The sequence below is a fragment of the Narcine bancroftii genome, chromosome 3, assembly GCF_036971445.1.
Source record: "Narcine bancroftii isolate sNarBan1 chromosome 3, sNarBan1.hap1, whole genome shotgun sequence".
Lineage (NCBI taxonomy): Eukaryota > Metazoa > Chordata > Chondrichthyes > Torpediniformes > Narcinidae > Narcine > Narcine bancroftii.
In genome coordinates this window covers 78,322,367-78,343,878 of record NC_091471.1, presented here as the reverse complement: position 1 = coordinate 78,343,878, position 21,512 = coordinate 78,322,367, and the positions used below count along the sequence as shown (strand labels likewise).

The window sequence follows — 21,512 nt, the reverse complement described above, 5'->3', positions numbered from 1 at the left end:
TTTTATATTTTGTGCCAATTTACTTTCATAATCCTTTTTCCCATTTCTTATTACCTGCTTTGTAACCCCTTGTTGTCTCTTAAAGTTTTCCCAATATTCCAGTTTCCCACTGCTCTTTGCAGCTTTGTGCACCTGCGCCTTCAATTTTATACTCTCCTTTATTTCTTTTGTTAACCACGGTTGATTTTTCCCTCCCTTGCTGCCCTTTTTCCTGACCGGAATATATTTTTGTTGAGCATTACAAAATATTTCTTTGAAAATCTTCCACTGTTCCTCAACTGTTTCATCAATTAGTCTATGCTCCCAGTCCACTCTGCCCAATTCCTCCCTCATCCTATGGTAGTCACCCCTGTTTAAGCATAATATATTAGTTTTAGATCTAACTATTTCCCCTTCCATCTGAATGAGAAATTCAATCATACTATGATCGCTATTTCCCAGATAGTCTCTGACTATTACATCATTTACTCTACCTATCTCATTGCACAACACTAGATCCAGGAGAACATTTTCTCTTGTGGGTTCCTTAACATGCTGCTCAAGAAAGCTATCGCGGATGCATTCTATGAAGTCCTCTTCTAGACTCCCACGACCAACTTGATTTTCCCAATCTATGTGGAAGTTAAAGTCCCCCATGACTACTGCCGTATCATTATTACATGCCTCACTTATCTCTCTATTTATTTCCTGTGCCACTAAACTATTGTTATTTTGTGGGTGATAGATAACACCCAGCAATAATTTTTTCCCTTTGTTATTCTTTATCTCTACCCAAATGGACTCACCATTATGCTCTTTAGATCTTATATCATTCCTCACTACTGCCTGGAGCTCATTTTTGATTAAGAGTGCAACTCCACCTCCCTTACCATCCTGTCTATCTCTTTGCACCACCTGATACCCTTGAAAGTTTAATTCTCATTTAGGGTCACCTTGTAGCCATGTTTCCATGATGGCTACCAAATCATAGGCATGGGTACCGATTTGCACCTCAAGTTCACTAACCTTATTTCTAATACTGCGGGCATTCAGATAAAGTGCCCTTATGCTCTTTGTCCTTTTAATATCTAGTGACTTCTGGAACCTTTTCTTTTGATTTTTCTGCCCACTATTTTTCTTTGTAATTTTCTTAACACTATAATTGACCCGAAAACTCACTGCACCATCTGATTTTTTACTTTCTCCTCCCAACATTACTTTTCCTATTTTACTTTTCCTGGCCATTACTTTATCTTCCCTACCCTTTTCCCTATCACTCTGGTTCCCATACCCCTGCCAAATTAGTTTAAATCTTGCCCCACTGCTGTACCAAACATACTTGCCAAAATGTTGACAACTTTTGGATTTAGGTGCAACCTGTCCCTCTTGTAAAGATCATGCCTTCCCCAAAAGAGATCCCAATGATCCAAGAAGCCAAATCCTTGCCTTGTACACCAGCACCTCAGCCACACGTTCATTTTCCTTATCCTTACATTCTTTTCATCACTTGCATTTGCAACAGGTGGTAATCCCAAAATCACAACCCTAGCATTCCTGTCTTTCAGCTTTCGTCCCAGCTCACTGTAATCTCTTTTCATTACCTCCTCCCTTTTCTTGTCAATGTCGTTTGTACCCACATGTACCAAGACATCAGGCTGCTCTCACTCTCCTCTCAGAATATTTTGGACCCGATTTGTGATATCTCGTACCCTTGCACCAGGGAGGCAGCACACCATGCGGGTATACTTATCTGGCTCACAGAACCTCCTGTCTGTACCCCTGACAATGGAGTCCCCAATAACTACTGCACTTCTCCTTTTCTTTTGCACCACTCTGCCAGGCTCATTGCCATTGACCTGGTGCCCGTGGCCATCTTCTGTCCGGTCATCTCCCTCAACAGAATCCAACACAACATAACTGTTGCTGAGTGGGATAGTCACTGGTGTGCTCTCCGTTTTTCTTGCTTTTTTCTTTCCCCCCCTGACGGTTTCCCACTTACCTGACACGGGTTCTGGAGTATTTATCGCCCTGAAAGTTGAGTCGATTAATTCCTCACTCTCCCTTACAAGCCTCAGGTCATCAATCTGCAACTCCATATCCCTAATTCGCTCCCTTAGTAACTGCATCTCGGTACACCTGGTGCAGATGTGGCCATTTGGGAGGGTGGAGGTCATCCATTGTTCCCACATCTGACACCCAGTACAGAGCACTAACCCTATTGGCATGACTCTGAATACGAAGGCAAATAACTCAGCTTACCTTTTCTCCTTGCCTGCTTGCGCCGAAGCCTGATAAGCCAAAGCCAGGAAGTCTCACTCCTTCACTGCTCCACTCACTTACTGAGCCACTCCTCGCTGGCTGCTCCCTCCCCTTTCACTCCTTTCATTGGCCCCTTGTGTGTGTGTGTGTGTGTGTGTGTGTGTGTGTGTGTGTGTGTGTGTGTGTGTGTGTGTGTGTGTGTGTGTGTGTGTGTGTGTGTGTGTGTGTGTGTAGGCAGCCACTGTTATTGGAGTCCAACTTGGTCCAATATGAATGTCTGTATTGTTGTTTAAGTTATATAATAATCAAGTACCAATTGACGTTCTCCCCTGTTTGTCCAGTAAAGCTATCCGTGATTATAACACTTATGTCCAGACTCATCTCTTTGTGAACCACCAAAGCTTATTCTCTTCCAAACAAGACAGTACCCTGTATTTTTCAACGGTGGGAGGAAACTGGAGCTCCCTGGGAAAACCCACACAGACACTGAGAGAATAAACAAACTCCTTACAGACAGCATGGGATTGAAACCTCGGTCCTGATCACTTGCGATATAAAGGCGTGGCACTAACTGCTACACTAGCTGTGCCACTCTGGCAATCAACATCCCCTTCCAGCAATCTAGGTTCAGCCAAAAATCTTTGGTGCTCCTGGATTATTGAGTAGTGAGAGTCCTCAGACCAGACAAGACCCAGGAGGGAACAATGGTCCCTGACATTGTAGGACCTGAAGGTGGGAGGGATAGAGAGATGGGTGGGGGTATGATATGTCATTTGGGGAAATAAGTGGGTGAAGTTATCTGAGGTTACAATGGGGTGAGAGAACTGGTCAGCATAAAATGAAAAAGTTGTTACAATTTAGGCTTTTATAATTTTAAAATAATTAAAAAATATAATAAAATCATTGCCACAAACTTTTTTTAAATAAGGTCAGATATTTGGTCGTTTCTTTGATTATTACAAAATAAAAATTGTTAACGGTTAGCTGGTTTCAATACTTGGAAAAAATACCTGACTTGAGTTGGTTGGGATTTGTTGGTGTAATGCCACATCTTGAGGCCTTAAATAAATGTACTCGAGATGGCAGAGGTCGACAGCATCGAGTCCACGCTGCTGAAGATCCAGCTGCGCTGGGTGGGTCACGTCTCCAGAATGGAGGACCATCGCCTTCCCAAGATCGTGTTATATGGCGAGCTCTCCACTGGCCACCGTGACAGAGGTGCACCAAAGAAAAGGTACAAGGACTGCCTAAAGAAATCTCTTGGCGCCTGCCACATTGACCACCGCCAGTGGGCTGATATCGCCTCAAACCGTGCATCTTGGCGCCTCACAGTTTGGCGGGCAGCAACCTCCTTTGAAGAAGACCGCAGAGCCCACCTCACTGACAAAAGGCAAAGGAGGAAAAACCCAACACCCAACCCCAACCAACCAATTTTCCCCTGCAGCCGCTGCAACCGTGTCTGCCTGTCCCGCATCGGACTTGTCAGCCACAAACGAGCCTGCAGCTGACGTGGACTTTTACCCCCTCCATAAATCTTCATCCGTGAAGCCAAGCCAAAGAAATAAATGTCATGTTTTAACTTTCAGAAATTAAAAACCACTGCTTGGTTTACAAATCTTTATCAAACTATTTTATTAAAATCTCCAATAACATTAGCTTAATATAATTAAATATTTTTGCATCCAAATTATAGAACATGGAATATTATAGCACATTACAGGCCCTTCATCTCATGCTGTTGTGGCAACCTACGCAAACCTACTCAACAACAATCTAATTTTTCCCCACCTCACACCTAAAGCCCTCTGATTTTTTTACATCCATGTGCCTATCCAACAGGCTTTGGAATGTCCCAATTGTACTAGCCTCCACCATTATCTCAGCAATGGCACCCACCACCCTCCCAGTAAAAAAAACCTACCTCTGACATTTCCCCTAATCTTTCTTACACTCATCTAAAACAAATGTCCTCTGGTGCTTGTTGTTGTTGACCTAGGAAAGAGGAGCTGGCTGCCCACTCTATCTAAGCCCATCATAATCATGAGTGGGTAGCCAGCTCCTCTTTCCTAGGTCAACAACAACAAGAAATTGTATGCGATGATGTAAAATTATAATGGTTCTGCATGCAGTAATTCTTCAAAATGATATAAAACAACAATGTGAAAGTCTTCTAAATTGCATTATTTGATCTTTGTAAATAAAGGTATGAAGAAAAACAAAAATAAATGACTGAAATAACTGCGAGTGGTAATTTTGGGGTTTCTCTTGTTCAGCCGGAAAAAAAAAATTGATGGTTGGTGAACACATTGCTTGACAGATTTCTAGAGTACTAATATTCAATCAGGATCTTCGTCATTATTCTCACTGAATAGAAAACAATGGCTGAGATAATATCTCATAATCCTCTGTATCACCTATCCATTAAATCTTGGTTGAGATTTTGAAATATGTTTTTACTATTTTAGATTATTTCAACACAATTACATTTTATGTCGCATAGCTGATATCGACTAAACTTCCCCAGCTCTATGCAGCATTCCTCTTCTGAGTGAATGGGCAGCTAGACAGCTAAGAAAATGACACTTAATCAAATGCTCCAAGAAATTAGGGGTGGCCCAAAAGGAAACATTTGATTTGATTTTTCCTTCATGTTCATTTCGACTTGGTGTCTCCACATGGCACAATACCTAATCAGTTTAAACTTAACCCATGAAGGATCATGTGGAGTTGGGGCTACAGACATTTGAAAGGTTGCAAAGTTACCATGGTTTGGTGTATCCCATTGGTGCAAAAAAAGGTAGGAATTTAGGTTTAGTTCTAAGCCTGGTTTGTTTTAAAATGTTAATCCATTGAGATCACTCTGAACATGAGGGGCATAGATAGGGTGGTCCAGGGCTATGATAGCAAATACCAGAGGAAATCTGTTTAAGGTGAAATCTCCTCTAAACTTTCCTTCATTCACCTTAAGCAGATTTCCTCTGGTATCAGAAGTAAATGTTTTTTTTAAAAACACACAGAGAGCAGTGAGTGGCTAGAATTCATTCCTGGGATGGTGTGGAAGCTAATATAATAGGCGTATTTAAAAGTCTCTTAAATAGGCACTTGATTATACGAAAAATAGAGGGTTATAGGTGTGAGGCAGGAGGTCGGCACAGCATCATGTCCAAGGATGTGTAATGTGCTGTAATGTTCTATGTTCTAACACTGCAATTTCACACTTCTGTAACAATTACCAGGACAAAAAATAGAGAAGAACACAATTTCACAATCAGATGCATCTGAAGAAGACAAACAGGTCAAGAGGTAAAAATAGGGATTAAGATGTTCTATTTAACAACCAAATTATATAGATTTCCTTTTCATTGTTAACTCTGAAGGTATTGTGCTCATTTTGACCAATTTTGGCTTAGTATGTGTTATTTTGGTCTTCAGATTCCAAAAAGCCAATCTGTTAAAATAAACTCTGACTCTTCTGTATACCTTTCTAATGGAAATTCCAGTGACATCCTTGCCCATGAAGCTGAATAGTAGTTTGATGGAGGAGTGAAGTGTGGGCAAGGCTTTCAGAATAACATAATCGCATGCCAATAACGAGACAAATGATCCTATGAGTACACTGACAAGTGATGAGTGACACAGAGTTTCCCATGTATTTAACCTACCAGACTTATATAGATTAACAAGCTCATTGATCATAGCTAAGTGGCACTCAGCATGGCTTTAATATCTCCTGACAACAGGCCATAGCCCCTCTTGCTTCAAGAAGGCCACCAACATATCAGTACCAAAGGAAAACATAATAACGGGGCTCTGACATCCACCATCATGCAGGGCCTTGAAAGGCTCACCATGGCTCACATTAACTCTAGCCGACCAGCCAATCTTGATTCACTTCAATCTGGCTGCCAGCCAAACAGATCCATGGCAGATGCTACCTCCCTGGCTCTTCACTCTGCCCTGGAACACCTGAACACCATGAAAACCTATGCTGGATACAGTTTGTAGACTAAAGTTATACCTTTATTACCATAGTCCCCAGCAACCACAATCCCAATTGGAATCAGAGTCTCAAAACCCCATGACATCTTGTCCAAGAGACAGCAATCAGTGAAGGTTGATATGAACTTATTCACAATCACACTCAACACTGGCACTCCTCAAAGGCATGTACTCAGTTCCCAACAATACTCCATCTATACTAGGGGTCCCCAAAGCTTTTAGACTGTTGATCCCTTCAGTGACCACCAGGCATGGAATCCCGGTGCTGGACAGGGGTGGGGGTAGATGCTGGGTAGTGTGGCCAGATGTCTGGTTTTAAGCCAGACTGTCCTGCTTTTGAGCCCTCTATCTTCTGTCCAGTGCCACCTTGAGCTGGACATTAAGTTGGCCTCCATTTGGGGGTGTAGGCCCTACGAATGGGGGACAAATTAAAAGGTGGAAAAGGCACTTATCTATTAAATGCAGTGTCTGGTGCATAGCGATGGTCATCTTCCCTACCCATAATCCCCCATACAAGTGGAACTGCTCTGTGTTTCCCACACAGTTCCAGCTACGTGGGGGTTTATGGGTAGGGAAGGCCGCCATTACTATGCCGCATTTTGAGAAGCCCTGGTACAGGAGTGGACAGCTGGGCTGTGACAGCCCGCACCAGCCATCCCCTGACGTCCCCCAGCAGCCCTCCTGCCCTGATGTTCCCCCGCTGGCTGCCCCTGCCCCGATGTCCACTCCCGGCCACCCCCGCCCCACTGCCTGGAGCCCCCCCTTCCTGCTGTCAGACAGCCACCCCTGCCCCGCTGCCTGACAGACCCTGCCTTACTGGGGAGGGGAGGTCGGCAGTACATCATGGCAGGGGCGGCTGGCAGGGATGTCGGGGCAGGGGCAGCGGGGAGGGTCTGTCAGGTCACATGGCGGGGGTCTGTCAGGCAGCAGGGAGTTGGGTCACCAGCTGATAGTGTCTTCAACCCGCCCCTTAGCAACCGCTTTCAAGCGGTTACATTCAGGTGTGTTGGGGGACTTCGCCGATATACAGATTATTCCTCCCTGAGGAGGGTTGGTGAGTGCGCCTCAGAGGCGCGTCAGGCTCTTTCAGGTGGGTACCCCGACAGTCGCATCGGGGTAGAATATGCGGCTTAATATCGGGTTATTCTGGCCACCTGAAAGAGCCTATTGATAGATGTTTGATTCACCGGGGAACCAAAGGTAATGGAGAGAAGGCCAGGCAGTAGGATTAAGGGGTAAAATGTTTCAGCTCATGATTGAATGACGGGGCAGACTCAGTGGACTAAATAGTCTATTTCTGCTCCTATCTTATGGTCTCACTCTACTGGGTATTTTGTGATTAAATAGATTTAAATAGCTGCAACTCGACAGCAAATAAGAAATGCACATCTCCTCCAACAATCTAGCCTATTCATCTCAAGTATACAATCCATCATATATATGTTGTAATTCATGCTATACAACCATATAATGTGAGCTTCACATAATGCTAAATTTTAGAAATAAACAAGTAAGCCCGCTTTTAAATATATAACACTAGACCCAAATACTAATGTTGGTGCCCCGTTGTTGGCAGGGAGCAGAATTCACACAAAAGGCAGTGACTATTTAGCAAAACCGCCTCAGTTGCTTCTGTGATGCCAATTTTTCTTTTCCTGCGTATTAACACTAAGGTCACCTCAAGCAACACAGGGGTAATAAAATCATGCTTGATTTCAACAATAAGAAAAGGTTACCTTAAAAAGTGTAGCCCAGCTTGATAAAATACAGGAATGATGATGGTAAGTTCATTGTCACTCAACGTTTCAATTAGTTCACTACTGTCACTGGAACATAAAAAACCCCAGAAGTTATATTCCATGGAATCATTTCTCAGCAGAAACCTTTCAGTATAGAATCAAACACTTGTTTCAAGCAATGCCATAGGAAATGAGACAATAAGATGAGTGACATTTTTTTTGGAAAGGGTTGGTTAAAATGAAAGAGGGACCATATATGTGAAAGTATACTGATGCCACACTTAGTTTCAGAATGGGGAGAGGGAGAGAGGGAGGGGGAGGCAGATTACTGACAAACCCAAGCACTGATTGACACTGCTGTGTTGAGATCCTGACAGAGTTCAGCCTGCTGCTGGTACTTCTTCAATAATGGAATAATTAAATTATTAAAATGATCCCATCTACACTGAGGTATAATAAGCAAAGCCTTGCTGTAATGGATGGTATTGAGTGGGTTAGGGCAAGCAGTTCAGCTCTCTTGTTGGATGTGACGGAAGATGCACTTCTCTCTCTTTCGGGCTGCATAGCTCTTTTCAGTCGAGAGGTTTCTCCATGGTAACACCTTAACAGCAGTCACCATGCAAGGGAGATGGTATGAACCAGGCAATCTGGTAATACATTGAGCAGTCACTGCCCAATCCTTAGAAATGGACTATGTTCACAGTACTGGTCCTACTGCTGCCTCTGCCCTTTGTGTGGCTTACTTGCCTCAGCTGCCCCAACACCAGTCCTCACCAGAAGCCTCTACACATCATCTAAGAGTTCCATCTAGATTGAGCCATGTCACAATGATATAATTGTTTTCATGGTATGGGGGTTCATAGGGATAACAGGGGTTTATAGTGGGCCCCAGGACAGCAACAAGCAGCCTGAATGTGAGCCATTTCTAAAGAACAGGTGGGCCTGTATCTCTATTTGTGGATAGCTGTTCAAGAGTGCTGCCATTGTTTCACCTTGGGGTTCAAATTAAAGTTTGAAATTAGGAGGAATCGAGAAAGTTATAGATTCAAGTGTTTATACTCAATTCCAGAAATCTGACAATTTTGATTGTTATAAGCTTATCTATCAACTATCTCTTACTGATTCATTAATCAGATTTGTACATCCCTGCCAAAATACTCATTTAATAACTTTCCTTGATTAGTTTTCTCTGATCTGATGATTAAGCAGTTAAAAGTGAACCCAATTGTGGGTCTGGAATCATTAATGATCTTGGTGAGGAGGTAGATTTCCTTCCTTAAAGAACATTATTGAAACTGAAAGAAAATAAACTATTTCCAAACAGAATATGTATTTAATTAATTGAATTTCAGCCTGTAGCTTGGCTTATTGCAAGTTCTTCAGAATTGGATGAATTCCTATCTTTATTTTATGAAGCCCAGAGTGCCACATTTTGAATCTTTACATTGCAAGAGTCCTTATTTTATTAAACCCACAGCGATAGAAACTTAAATAGACAAGGTACAGAGCATATGGTCCGAATACAAGCAATCAGGGTTTGTGTAGCAAAATGGTCAGCATGGACATGGTGAATCCATAACACTTGCACCTGATTTATTGAACAGGTAGCTCACCAAATTAATGTTACTTATTTAGTGGATTTAACATGGAAATTTCTAACCTCAGTTTTACTTAATCCTTGTTGCAGTAATGCAACAATCAATTATAATTTGTCACTTTGAAATTGTAAAGCTCTCTTTACCTTGTTGCCTCCAGGTATATGTAAACTTCTCCAAGGAGATGAGTGATATTGAATTCAAATTTCATTTTAAAGGAAATCTGAAGGACAAATCATTAAAAGTGTTACGAAAGAATTCTAAGAGAAAGTTAAAATACAATCAAAATCAATGTAATGGGCATTAATTCCAAAAATCTGAAACTTTTGATTAATTACAAGATAATTTATTAACAACCCCTTTCCTTCACAATTCAGCATACTAAAGTTTTGGCTTCTGGTTAATCTCTTGCTGTTGATGTGTTGATTAATTTCATTGTTTTGTTTAAGAAGTAGTTCCAATCACCATTCATGTTTTCCCCCAATTTCCTAATTCTAACTGGCACCCATTAGTTTTAGAGAAACATTAATTTATTAACTGATGCTTGATAAAGTTATCATTCATTTATAAATTAAATAGATCAAAATAACTCAGATGTTGAAAATCTGAAAGAGGAGCAAAAAAATTATGGAAGAACTAAGCAAGTCAGACAGCATGTATGGAGAGAGAAACCGGATTAAAGTTTTCGATCAAAGACCTATTGGAACTGGAAAAGTTAGAAATTAAAAGCAGTAGAGATGGAGAGAAATAAAAAGGCAAGGACAGGGAGGAGACTATGAGAGACTGAATGGAACCAGATGGGGCAGGGTTGGAGGATGGGGCAGGGTGTTTTTTCCCCCACTCAACTCTATAATGCAATGACGTTATAACTTCAGCTGTTCTTCACGCCCTACTCACAGTGCTAACTCTTGACCTCCACGATCTCCCAGCACCATTCTCTCCCAGTAGGCTGTCCCCACTTCCAATATCACAACCACCCACAAGGCACTGATCCAGAAACCCCACCGACAAAGCATAAGTGCTATGCATCATCTTTTCCATGTCTTGATCTTTTGGATCTCCTTAACCACTTAGCCAACTAGGTAGAAATCTCAGTACCTTTTCTCCAGACAACCCCCCCCACCCACAAAACAATGTTATCTGAGCAACTCTCCCACAAGGCCAAATTCTCTTGAATTCTCTCCTCATTTTCTACAGCAAGACAATTATCTTTAAACATCCATCTTCCTTGTGCCCAACTAAGGACAGAGTAATATTGCAATTGAGTGCTTTTGGCTCAACTGGTTCAGGCCAATCATGTTGTCTCCTTGAACGTTCCATTTACTTGTAAAAGCTCCCTATTCATGTTGTTGTCCAACTGTCTTTTACATGTCAAAATGTACTCACTTCTATAGCTTCCCCTGGCAGATCGTTCCAGATATCTCCATCCTCTGAGTGAAAAAGTTGCCCTGCAGGTGTCTCTGAAACCTCTCCCACTCTCCTTAAACCTATGCCCACAAGGGGTTAAAAAAAAGAGTACCTATGGCCTCCATGTCTTTATACCACTATAAGGTCACCTATCAGTTTTCTAGGCTTCAGGGGAAAATGTGCTAGCTTATCCAGTCTCTCCTTATAACAAATACAGACACTATAGTTCTGGTCACATGCTGTTGAATCTTTATTGTACACTTTCCAGCTCACTAATATCCTTTTTGCAGGGTTACCAGAACTGTACATACATCATCTCATTAATGCAACACACAGTTATCAAACATCCCAACTCCTGTACTCACTGTTCTTTCTGAAGAAAGCAAGCATGCCAATGCCTTCTTCTTCACCCTATCTATTGTTACGAGTCCCGACGACCCCAAAACCCAGCAGAAATAGGTATGCACCACGACAAAAGGCTACTTAAACAAAAGTTGCTTTGAACATGAAAATAGATTCAAACTTTAACTTATCTCTCTCGACTCACTTAACCCCCTTCTAACTCTAAGTGCACATGTGTGTAATGTGTGTGTCAGTTCAGCAAAATTCTTTGGATCACAGTCCAATCTCACTGGTTGCAGGCAATTCTTGTACTGTGCACAGAAGTTAATATTAACAAAGTTCACCAGGCTTTGGTGCTTAACAGGTAAATGGTTACCACTCAGAAGGGTTCTTCTTGGTCTTCAGAGAGGGAGTTTTTCTTGTTCCAGGTCACCACAGTTCCTTTCTGTTTCTTGTATTCCAAGGAAAAACACCAGAAAGCCAGTCCTCTCCTTTGACTTGGCCATCTTCCAAAGCTTTCCAGTTTGTCCCTCTGGAATCGATGTGTGTGTCTCTCCTCTCTCTCACCCCCTCCTCTCTGAGAGGAAAGCCTGCTTTTTTTCTCTGCTCTCTGCCTGCAAAGATCACATGACCTTCCAAACAGCAAGTTCTGTTTTCCAGGCATGGCTGCCCTGCATGTTGTTACATATGTTGCCCTTTTACAAACAAAAGTTCATCATGAGTCTGAGTACTCTTGTAAAAGCTCCTGCAAAAATGCTGTGTTTTAAAGTTTTTGCATGTGATCTGCTCTAACAAACCTTTCCCAATTTATCTCCCAAACACCTCTATATATCCTGTCACATGTCTATATACCCTGTCACATTATGTCATCCTTATGTTGCTATATCCATGATATTTCCTTTCAAGGAACTATGTACCTGTACCCAGGGATGCAGTGCTAAATTTTTAGCTGTTGGAGCTCATCAGAAATAGCAACAAGGAGGTCTCACAAGTCCTGGCCTTGGTGGCTGCCATGTTGTATTTAGCATTGTATAATTGCCAACAAACTGTAGGACTACGAAGGAGGATGACTGGCCAGTATGCACTGTGCAGGGTGGGGCAGTTATTGGCATCTCATGGGCCCATTGCGCTGAGTGGGCCCATGAGGTGCCATAGTGGCCCAATGAGTTGCTAAAGCACCTGCTCTGGTGATCCTCTGGCAGCTTTGCACCCCAGCCTGTACCCAAGATCTATGTGCAAACTTCCTCATCGTCACCTCACTGCATATCCTCCCAGAACAATATTCAGAAATATCTCCTCACAGACTGCCATGGCCGCCTCGACACTTGCTCTTCCATCCTCCAGTTTGATCTGAAGGCAATTTTTTGCCTCAGGATTTGAATTCACTGTAGTTTCGTCTTCATAGAAAGTCGGCAGCAGTGAAGCAGTAGCACCTGAAGCATTGAGCGGTATTGAATTTTGCTTCTCCCATGTCTAAAATAATTTTCAATGCACCAAATAATGGCCCTTTCATACAACATGAAATGTGTAGATGAATGTTTAGGCTCAAGTGCTTGAAATCCTTCCTGGTGTATAATTAATCAACACCAGGAGGCAGACTCCATTACACCATACTGGATCAGAAGAGAGAAAAATATATGTTACAGAAAGAATGGCAATCACTGTGTCTAGTAAATGCACCAAACAGACACACTTGAATTTATAAACCATGTTATATGATGAAACAATTACTTCATATGACCCTGTACATCCATCCACAAATTAAAAGACGAGGATGGTCCAAATTCCTATCTATTTTTTCTCTCAGTGAATAAGAAGTTTACTCCACATGTCATGCCAAAAATAGTATTCATACAGTTAGGATCGTGGAAAATGCTGAAAAACAATAAATAAAGCACAAGTTCATTGACAGCTCTTTATCTATTCAAACCAATTGGAATAATGATTCAAATTGTCATCTTTTGTAGAGAAGAATTCAGAGGTGTGTACAATGCAGGGAGAATGGAGCAGGCAGAGCACACTTCCTCTTCTCTCTTACAGGCGTACACTGATATGACCAAGCTGAGGTTACAGGAACTGATTCACCTATTGACACATGCCCTCCAAAAGCTACTGATTTAAATCTTTGTGCATGCCTTTGGATTGATTTCTCGACGTCAAATCTACACTCTTACCTCTGCTCCTGGTGTAAGAAATGGATATCCAACTTTACATGTCACATTGTTTGGTCCTAATGGTACACAATCATCATTTTGCTACAAGACAAAAAAAAATTAATTGGTACATTGAATAATTGTACCAATTATTATGAGATACCAAACATTCCTCTGGCCACATAGTTGGCTTTATTTGCTGTTTGTTTTGCCCTCCCTTAAGGCATTTTCTGTATTATGGATTGCCCTTAGCTGGGAAGGTTGTGTGGTTAATCTTTCCCAGGTTTGTGGCTGTGTTATATATTGCATGGTGTATATGGAGAAAATGTGGCCTCCCTGCCCGTCTGGAATGTATGGATTGCGGGTGGTCACGTGTCCTCCTTTAATGGAAGATTCTAACCTGTATTTTTTAAACTTGCAGCTCTGGGTTCTGCAAGGCTGAGAACCTGCTTGTGTTTTAGAATCAGCAGACATAAGCTAAATTCCACCAAAGGGCCAGAGATGCTGTTATCTGACGAAAGGTCATCTGTGTACCGAGAACATTTAATCTTCCTGCTTGTTTTGGTCACAGACTGTCAGAGGCCTAGCCTTGACGCAATGTTTTGGTCACAGACTGTCAGAGGCCTAGCCTTGACGCAATGTTTTGGTCACAGACTGTCAGAGGCCTAGCCTTGATGCAAAATAAACCATTTATTCAAAGTGATAAGCTATGAGTAAGCAGTTTTTGGGTAATATAAGCCATGGTCCCGCTGCTGAAGTGAGAGACTCTCCGAGAGGTGGCAACATCTCTCAGCAAGAAGAAGAAGAACTTCTGGAGTCCAGCCAACGTCCCGGTCAGGGGAGGTGGAGAAGCTGCTACCGCCGTCCTGACAACCTACTACAAGTGTGCAGTTGTTGCCTTGCTTCGGCAGTTGGGACTAGTCCAAGCGTTGATAAGTATAGTTGGGAAGGGCTTGCATATTGTAGTGTGAAATCAGCTTTTGAATTTGTAATAAACATTTGTATAATCTGAACTGCTCTCGGTGTGTGTGTCTATATTCTTTCGGTAGTTCAAACACTGTGACCAATCTAAAACGAACAAAGTGAGAGGTACAAGTTTACCCAAGACACCTCCCTCTCTGAAATTTATTCAGAAATCACAGTCAAGGTTGGACTCTGGCCACCATTTAGTGCACAGCTTGCTGTTGGCTCGTTTAAATTACCAAGGGTCATTATTAGGGAGGGACCCAGATCTGAACGGTAGAAAACATTGATATATAGCACATTTTTTTTCTCTCTACCTCGTGGTCCAAGTCCCGGACATCGCTCCATGCCAGGTTGCTACTCGGACTTCGCTGGAACTGTCGTGGGTAAGTAGTGCACTACACTGAAGCTAAACCGTAGTATTGCGATAATCAATTCTTGCAGCGAACCACATCCCTGTTGTTACATGTGTGTGTGTACTCAAGTGTTTGAGCATGTTGAGTGTAGGTTCATTATTTTCAGAGTGCAACCTGGGTCCGAGATGAATGTCTATATCATTGCATAAGTGAAATAGTAATCAAGTATCCCTTTTGTCTCTTGTGTGTTAATTAAAGTTACCTGTGATTGTAACACTTCTGTCCAGACTCATCTATCTATGAAGCACCAAACCTGATAGTCTTCCAAACATGACAATTGGCACTGTCAGCAGGGTTCAAAGAGTTTCAGCTGGATACGTGTGTGTGTGTGTGTGTGTGTGTGTGTGTGTGTGTGTGTGTGTGTGTGTGTGTGTGTGTGTGTGTGTGTGTGTGTGTGTGTGTGTGCGCGTGCGCGCGCGCTTACCAATGGGACAGAAGGAGATGACCCACAGATAGGGAAGGGACCTGGAGTTGGATTATAAAATCCTTGGGTGGACCAATGACCATCAGGGGTTCAACCATTTGGCAGCATGGCTGGTTGATGGGTTAGACCCTTATGGAGAGAAGATAGGGCACCATGTGGGCTCCCACCTGGAGTTACTAGGATTTCCAGAGGCTGGGTGGAGTTGTGGTGGAGCCAGTGGGGTATCACGACTGATTTAAGTAATCTGGGCACACTGAAAGATAGGGAGTTAGAATCCCTACAGGATCCCTGTTCACTGCAAGTGAACCAAATGTGAGTGATCAACCTGTAATGCGCGTCGAAAGAACCAAAGACTTGTTGATCCAAACCAAGGCTTTTATTAACTAAAAGACTGGAGCATATCACAAGTAGGTCGACCAGTCCAGAATGACCTGGTCTGACTAGGAGCAAACCTTTAAGACCGGCCAGTAGGTGTGGCTACACTCTCAGCCAATCACAGTCATCCTACACTACCATCTGTATACACATTGATGATAGAATCTGTACTATCACACAACCAAGAAATGAAAGTCATGGAGGCAGCTTCCAAGCTGATTGAAAAAAAGCATTTTCAAGCTGCTTGCTGGTCTGGCTCACAGCTTGATCCAGGGAAAGACCGAACCAGAAAGAGAGGTGGGGGTGGGGGTTTGATGATCCACCACTATATGAGAATGGGTGGCGACTGCAGTCCAGGTATTGTTCCCTGCCCTCCTAGAATGGCACACCTTTGGCATGGGGTCAAGGGTTGTTAGGGAGTGAGCACTGATTGTGGGTATCTACTGGGGTTGCCTGAAAGCTCCACTTCCAAGGGAGCATGAAGGGTGCTTTGATGGGCTATTTGGTCATCACCACACATCCTGACCTTAGAGGGGTGGTCTTGCCCCTCATTGAACTGGCAACGTGTAAAACCATCTGGGAAGCCATAACCATCCTGGAGGGATCAGAGTACAGAGAGTGGGGAGCTTCTGCTCATGTTTGCAGGGATGAGAGGAAGTTCGGTGACATCACCTTGCTGGTGACTCACAGAGACATATATACTTTCTGGAGAGAGCATTGCAGGGGATGCTTCCCATGCACTGCCATTCTGATCTGGACCAGAGGTAGCCCCTGACTAATCTATCTCTTGAGCTCTCCCTCATAGGAGATTACCCTTCAAGCTGTTCCTCTTCTCGATGTGAGGATTTACAAAACAGTAATCAAAATGGACTACTGCAATTCCAGTCATTAGCACTGTTCCAGTAACCAGCAAGAAACATTTGCACTTAATATGCAATGAACACTCAACGTAAGTAATCCCTTTGTCATCGGTGCTCTGCGATTAGTAAGTAATTGCTTAAGGTGGTATGTGAATGGGAAGGGAAGGTTGAGAACCACTGTTCTAGACCCAATTGTTACCGACATATTTTGCTTGAGAAAAATTGTCATTGGCCCATTTCCTTTGGAGTTATGAAACCGTGCACATAATGAGTCAATTTGGTACAATTAAAATAGTGATTTTCAAACTTTTTCTTTCTACCCATATACCACCTTAAGAAATCTGTTACAGTTGCTTAAGTTAAATTGTAATAGAGTGCCGTTTAATGTTCACCCATTTACCTCATGAGAGTTAATTAAAAGTTATGTGCGATTGTAACACTTGTGTCCAGACTCATCTCTCTGTGAACCCACCGAACCTGATATTCTTCCTAACATGAATATAAGCACTTGCCTTCCACCAGTTCATTAGAAGTGCAGTAAGGCAGTGGTGCATGGTGGGTGAATGATGCATTGAAAATACAGCACTTTTTATCCATAGTCCCCCCTTTCAGGGCACCATAATGTTTGGAACATTTGGGTTCACAGGTGTTTGTGATGACTCAGGTATGTTTAGTTGCTTCATCGGTGCAGGTATAAGAGAGCTAGGCTTGCTTCTAAGCTTTTGAACACCTTGAGAGTCCATAGTTGAGATTTTTCAACCTGAGGACCAGAGTTGTGCCAATGAAAGTCAAAGAAGCCATAATGAGGCTGAAAAACATGAATGAAACAGGAAGAGACATTACCCAAACCTTAGGATTACCACAATAACTGTTTGGAAAATCATTAAGAAGAAAGCGTGTACTGGGGAGCTCAGTAATCGCAAAGGGGCAGGTTGGCCAAGGAAGATCTCCACTGCTGATGACAGAAGAATTCTCATCATGATGAAGAAAAACCCCCAAGTGCCTGTACAAAAGATCAGAAACTGATCAGAAAGATCAGTGGAGGCAGGTGTGGATGTGTCAATGACTACTGTCTAAAGAAGATTTCATGAACAGAAATAGAAAAGCTACCAAACCACTAGTTAGCCACAGAAACAGGATGTCCATATTACAGTTTGCCAAGGTTTTTAAGTGCCTGCCGTATGCTGGCAAAAAGATGACACCAAGATTAACCCGTATCAGAGAGAAGGCAAGAGCAAAGTGTGAAGGTGTGAAGAAACTGCCCAAGATCCAAAGTATGCCAGCTAATCTGTGAAACATGTTGGCGGGGTTTTATGGGCTGGATATGAATGGCTGCCACATTTATCTTTATTGATGATCTACCTGCTAAGAACAGTAGCAAAATGAATTCTGAGGTGTATAGAAACATTTTTTCTGCTCGGGTTTGAGCAAATACCTGAGAACTCATTGGACGGTGCTTCATCCTAAAGCAAGACGATGATCCCAAACATACTGGGAAAGCAACAAAGGACTTTTTCCAAAGCTAAAACCTGGAAAATTCCTTGAAAGGCCATGTTGGTTAGTAAAAACACACCAAAATGCTGGAGGAAATCAGTTACTCTGTTCAACATCCATAGGAGACAAAGATATATTGCGGATGTTTCTGGCCTGAGCCCTTCTTCAAGGAATAAGCAAGAAGTAGGAAATCTCAGAATTCAGGCAATGCTGGCTGGGAGAGGAATCCAGACCAACAAAAGGTGTTAATTGGATATAAAGGATGACGTAGAATTTATCATGCTTGTGTGAAAGGAGATGGGAGAGAGAGAGAGAGCTAGGGGAAGGCGATGAGGGATGAAGTGAGCAGGGGGATTTGCCAAGCCATTCACCTCATTCAAAACCAATTGAGCATGCCTTCCATTTGATGAAGAGAAAACTTGGGGACAAGCCCAAAAATATTAGAGTCCTAGTAGAGCATCACCAGAGAAGATACTCAGCACCTGGTGAGGTCTATGAATCACAGAGCAAGCAGTCATTGCATGTAAGGGATATTAGACAAAGTATTAAAAAATGACTACTTTAATACATGCCATTGCCATGTCCTATATATTATGGTGACCTGAAATAAGGGGACTATGTGTAAGAAGTGCTGCAATTTCTACATGGTCAAACCAAAATGTATACAAATAATCATGAATAAAATCTGGCATGTACACCTTAATCACATGCAAACTGTTTGATTATAAATTTAAAATTCCGGTGCACAGGGGAAAATAAGTCCCAAACATTATGGTGCGCACTGTATTTGGTTACAGTTGATAATAGAACACTGTTACTCTTAATCAATAAACCTGCAAGTAGTGTCTTTAAGACTCAACATTTAATCATTGTTTGTTCCTTACCTCAACTCCAGCAAAATAGATATTCTTAGAAAAGGTCACTGCTATTCTTGAATTGTAGGCATTTTCCTTTTGATTTAATAATTTAATCAGCAGATTTATTTTTTTCTGATTGACTTGCACGATGTAAGGGTCTTTGCTAGAAGCATGAAAATGTGATTAGTATTTCGGTGCAGGAACAATTATTTTTAACTGTGAAATTGAAAATAAGGTTAAGACAATGCATTTGAAAATAATAACAGATCTATTATGTATGTTAGGGAAGAAATCATGGTTAGAAACATTGAACGTTACAGCACAGAACCAGATCTCTTTGGACCTTCTAGTCAGTGCTGAACCATTTATTTTGCCTAGTCCCTCTGAACTGCACCCAATTCAAAGCCCTCTGAACCTATCCCATCCATGTAACTGCCTAAATTCTTCTTAAATGTTGAAATTGAGGTAACATTCACAACTTCAGCTGGCAGCTTGTTCTACATTCCCACCACTCTGTGTGAAGAAGTTCACCCTCATGTTCCCCCTAAACTTTTCCCCTTTCACTCTTAAGCCCATGTCCTCTGGTTTGAATCTCATGGTAAAAAGCCTATCAATATTTATTATGTTCTTGCCCCTCATAATTTTAAATACATCTATCAACTGCCCCCCCCCCCCCCCCCATTCTTCTGTGCACCACAGAATAAAGTTCTAACCTGTTTAACCTTTTTTAAAAACTCAGTTCCTGAAGTCCAGGCCACACCCTAGTAAATCTTCTCTCTACTCTCTATCTTATTGATTTACTTGTAGTTATGTGTCCAAAACTGTGCACAATACTCAAAATTTGGCCTCACCAATGTCTTGTACAACTTTACATAAGATCCTAATTCCTAGATTCAATTCTTTGATTTATGAAGACCAATATGCCAAAATCTCTCTTTCCAACCCTATCCACCTGTGATGCCACTTTCAGGAAATTATGCAATCTGTATTACCAGATTCCTCTGTTCTTCCATAATCCTCAGTGCTTTACCATTTACTGTGCAAGTCCTTTCTTGGTTTGTCCTTTCAAAATGCAACACCTTTGTCTGCATTAAATTCCATCTACCATTTTACAGCCCATTTTACCAGCTGGCCCAGATCTCTCTGCAAGTTCTGAAAACTTTTTTCGTTGTCCACAACACCTCCAAACTTAGAATTATCTGCAAATATGCTGATCCAATTTACTACATTATCACCCAGATCATTGATATAGATGACAAACAACAATGGTCCCTGCACTGATCCCTGAGATACACTATTAGTCAGAGGTCTCCAGTCTGAGAAGCAATCATTCACCAATACTCCCTGGCTTATCCTATCTAGCTAATGTTGAATCCAGTTCACTACTTCACTATGAGTACCTAGCATCTGAACAGTCCTAATTAACCTCCCATGTGGGACCTTGTCAAAGGCCTTACCAAATTCCATGAAGACAGCATCCACGACCTTGCCTTCAACTTTCCTGGTATCTTCCTCGAAAAGCTCTATTAGATTGGTTAAACATGAACTACTACAGACAAGTCATGTTGACTATCCCTAATCAGTTTCTGGCTATCCAAATAATTGTATATCGACCTCTTAGAACACTTACCTATTACTGATGTCAGGCTCTCTGGCCTACAATTTCCAGGGTTATTTTGGAGACTTTCTTAAAATAACAAGATGAGCTACTTTCCAATTTTCTGGCAACACACGTGCAGCTAATGACATTTTAAATATTTCTGTCAGAGCCCCTGCAATTTCTACACTAGATGTTCTCAAGGTCCAAGGGAATATCTTGTCTGGCCTGGGATTGGCTTTAAGACAGCAATCACCTCCTCCTCTTCAATCTGTACAGCTTCCATGACCTCACAGCTTGTTTTCTTTACTTCTCACAAATCTGTGCCCCTTTCCTGAGTGAATAGCGATGAAATAAACTATTTGAGATCTTACCCATCTCTTTTGATTACAATTTTATCCCTACTATCCTTTTGCTCTTAATATATCTATAGAAACTCTTGGGATTTTTCTTTACATTGTCTTTTATTTTTAATCTTTCTTGATTTCTTTGAGGTTTTCCTTGAATTTTTTATATTCCTCAAGTACCTCATTTGTTCCATGTTTCCTATACCTATTATACACCTCTCTCTTCCTCTGAACTAGATCTCCAATGTCCCTTGAAAATCAAGGTACCCTATGTCTGCTAACCTTGTCTTTGATCCTGACAGGAATATACAAACTCTATAATCTCAAAATTTAACTTTTGACTTACCTCACACATCATTTCCCAAAAGCAACTTATTCTAATCTACGCATTCTAGATCTTTTCTCATTTCCTCAAAGTTGGCCCTTCTCCAATTTAGAATCTCAACCTGAGGCTCAAACCTATTTCCATAATTAACTTGAAACTAATGGCATTATGATCACTGGACCCAAAATGTTCCCGTACACATACTTCTATCACTTGTCCTGTCTTGTTCCCTAGTAGGAGATACAGTATTGCATTCTCTCTAGTTTGTACCTCTAAACATTGATTTAGAAAACTTCTCTGAACATATTTGACAAATTCCAAGCCATCCAACTCTTATGGGAGTCCCAGTCAATATGTGGAAAATTAAAATCTCCGACTATC

General features: G+C 41.8%; 1 protein-coding gene across 1 annotated transcript in view; it reads right to left on the bottom strand.

Annotated features, from left to right (window-relative positions):
* itga1 (integrin, alpha 1) overlaps nt 1-21,512 on the bottom strand; it is a 285,994-nt gene that overhangs the window by 26,738 nt on the left and 237,744 nt on the right. The window contains exons 21-24 of the mRNA XM_069924322.1: nt 18,890-19,025; nt 13,495-13,575; nt 9,718-9,794; nt 7,974-8,063 (exon numbers count right to left, since the gene is read on the bottom strand). Coding sequence (XP_069780423.1) covers nt 7,974-8,063; nt 9,718-9,794; nt 13,495-13,575; nt 18,890-19,025 — 384 coding nt within the window. The remainder of the gene's footprint in view (nt 1-7,973; nt 8,064-9,717; nt 9,795-13,494; nt 13,576-18,889; nt 19,026-21,512) is intronic.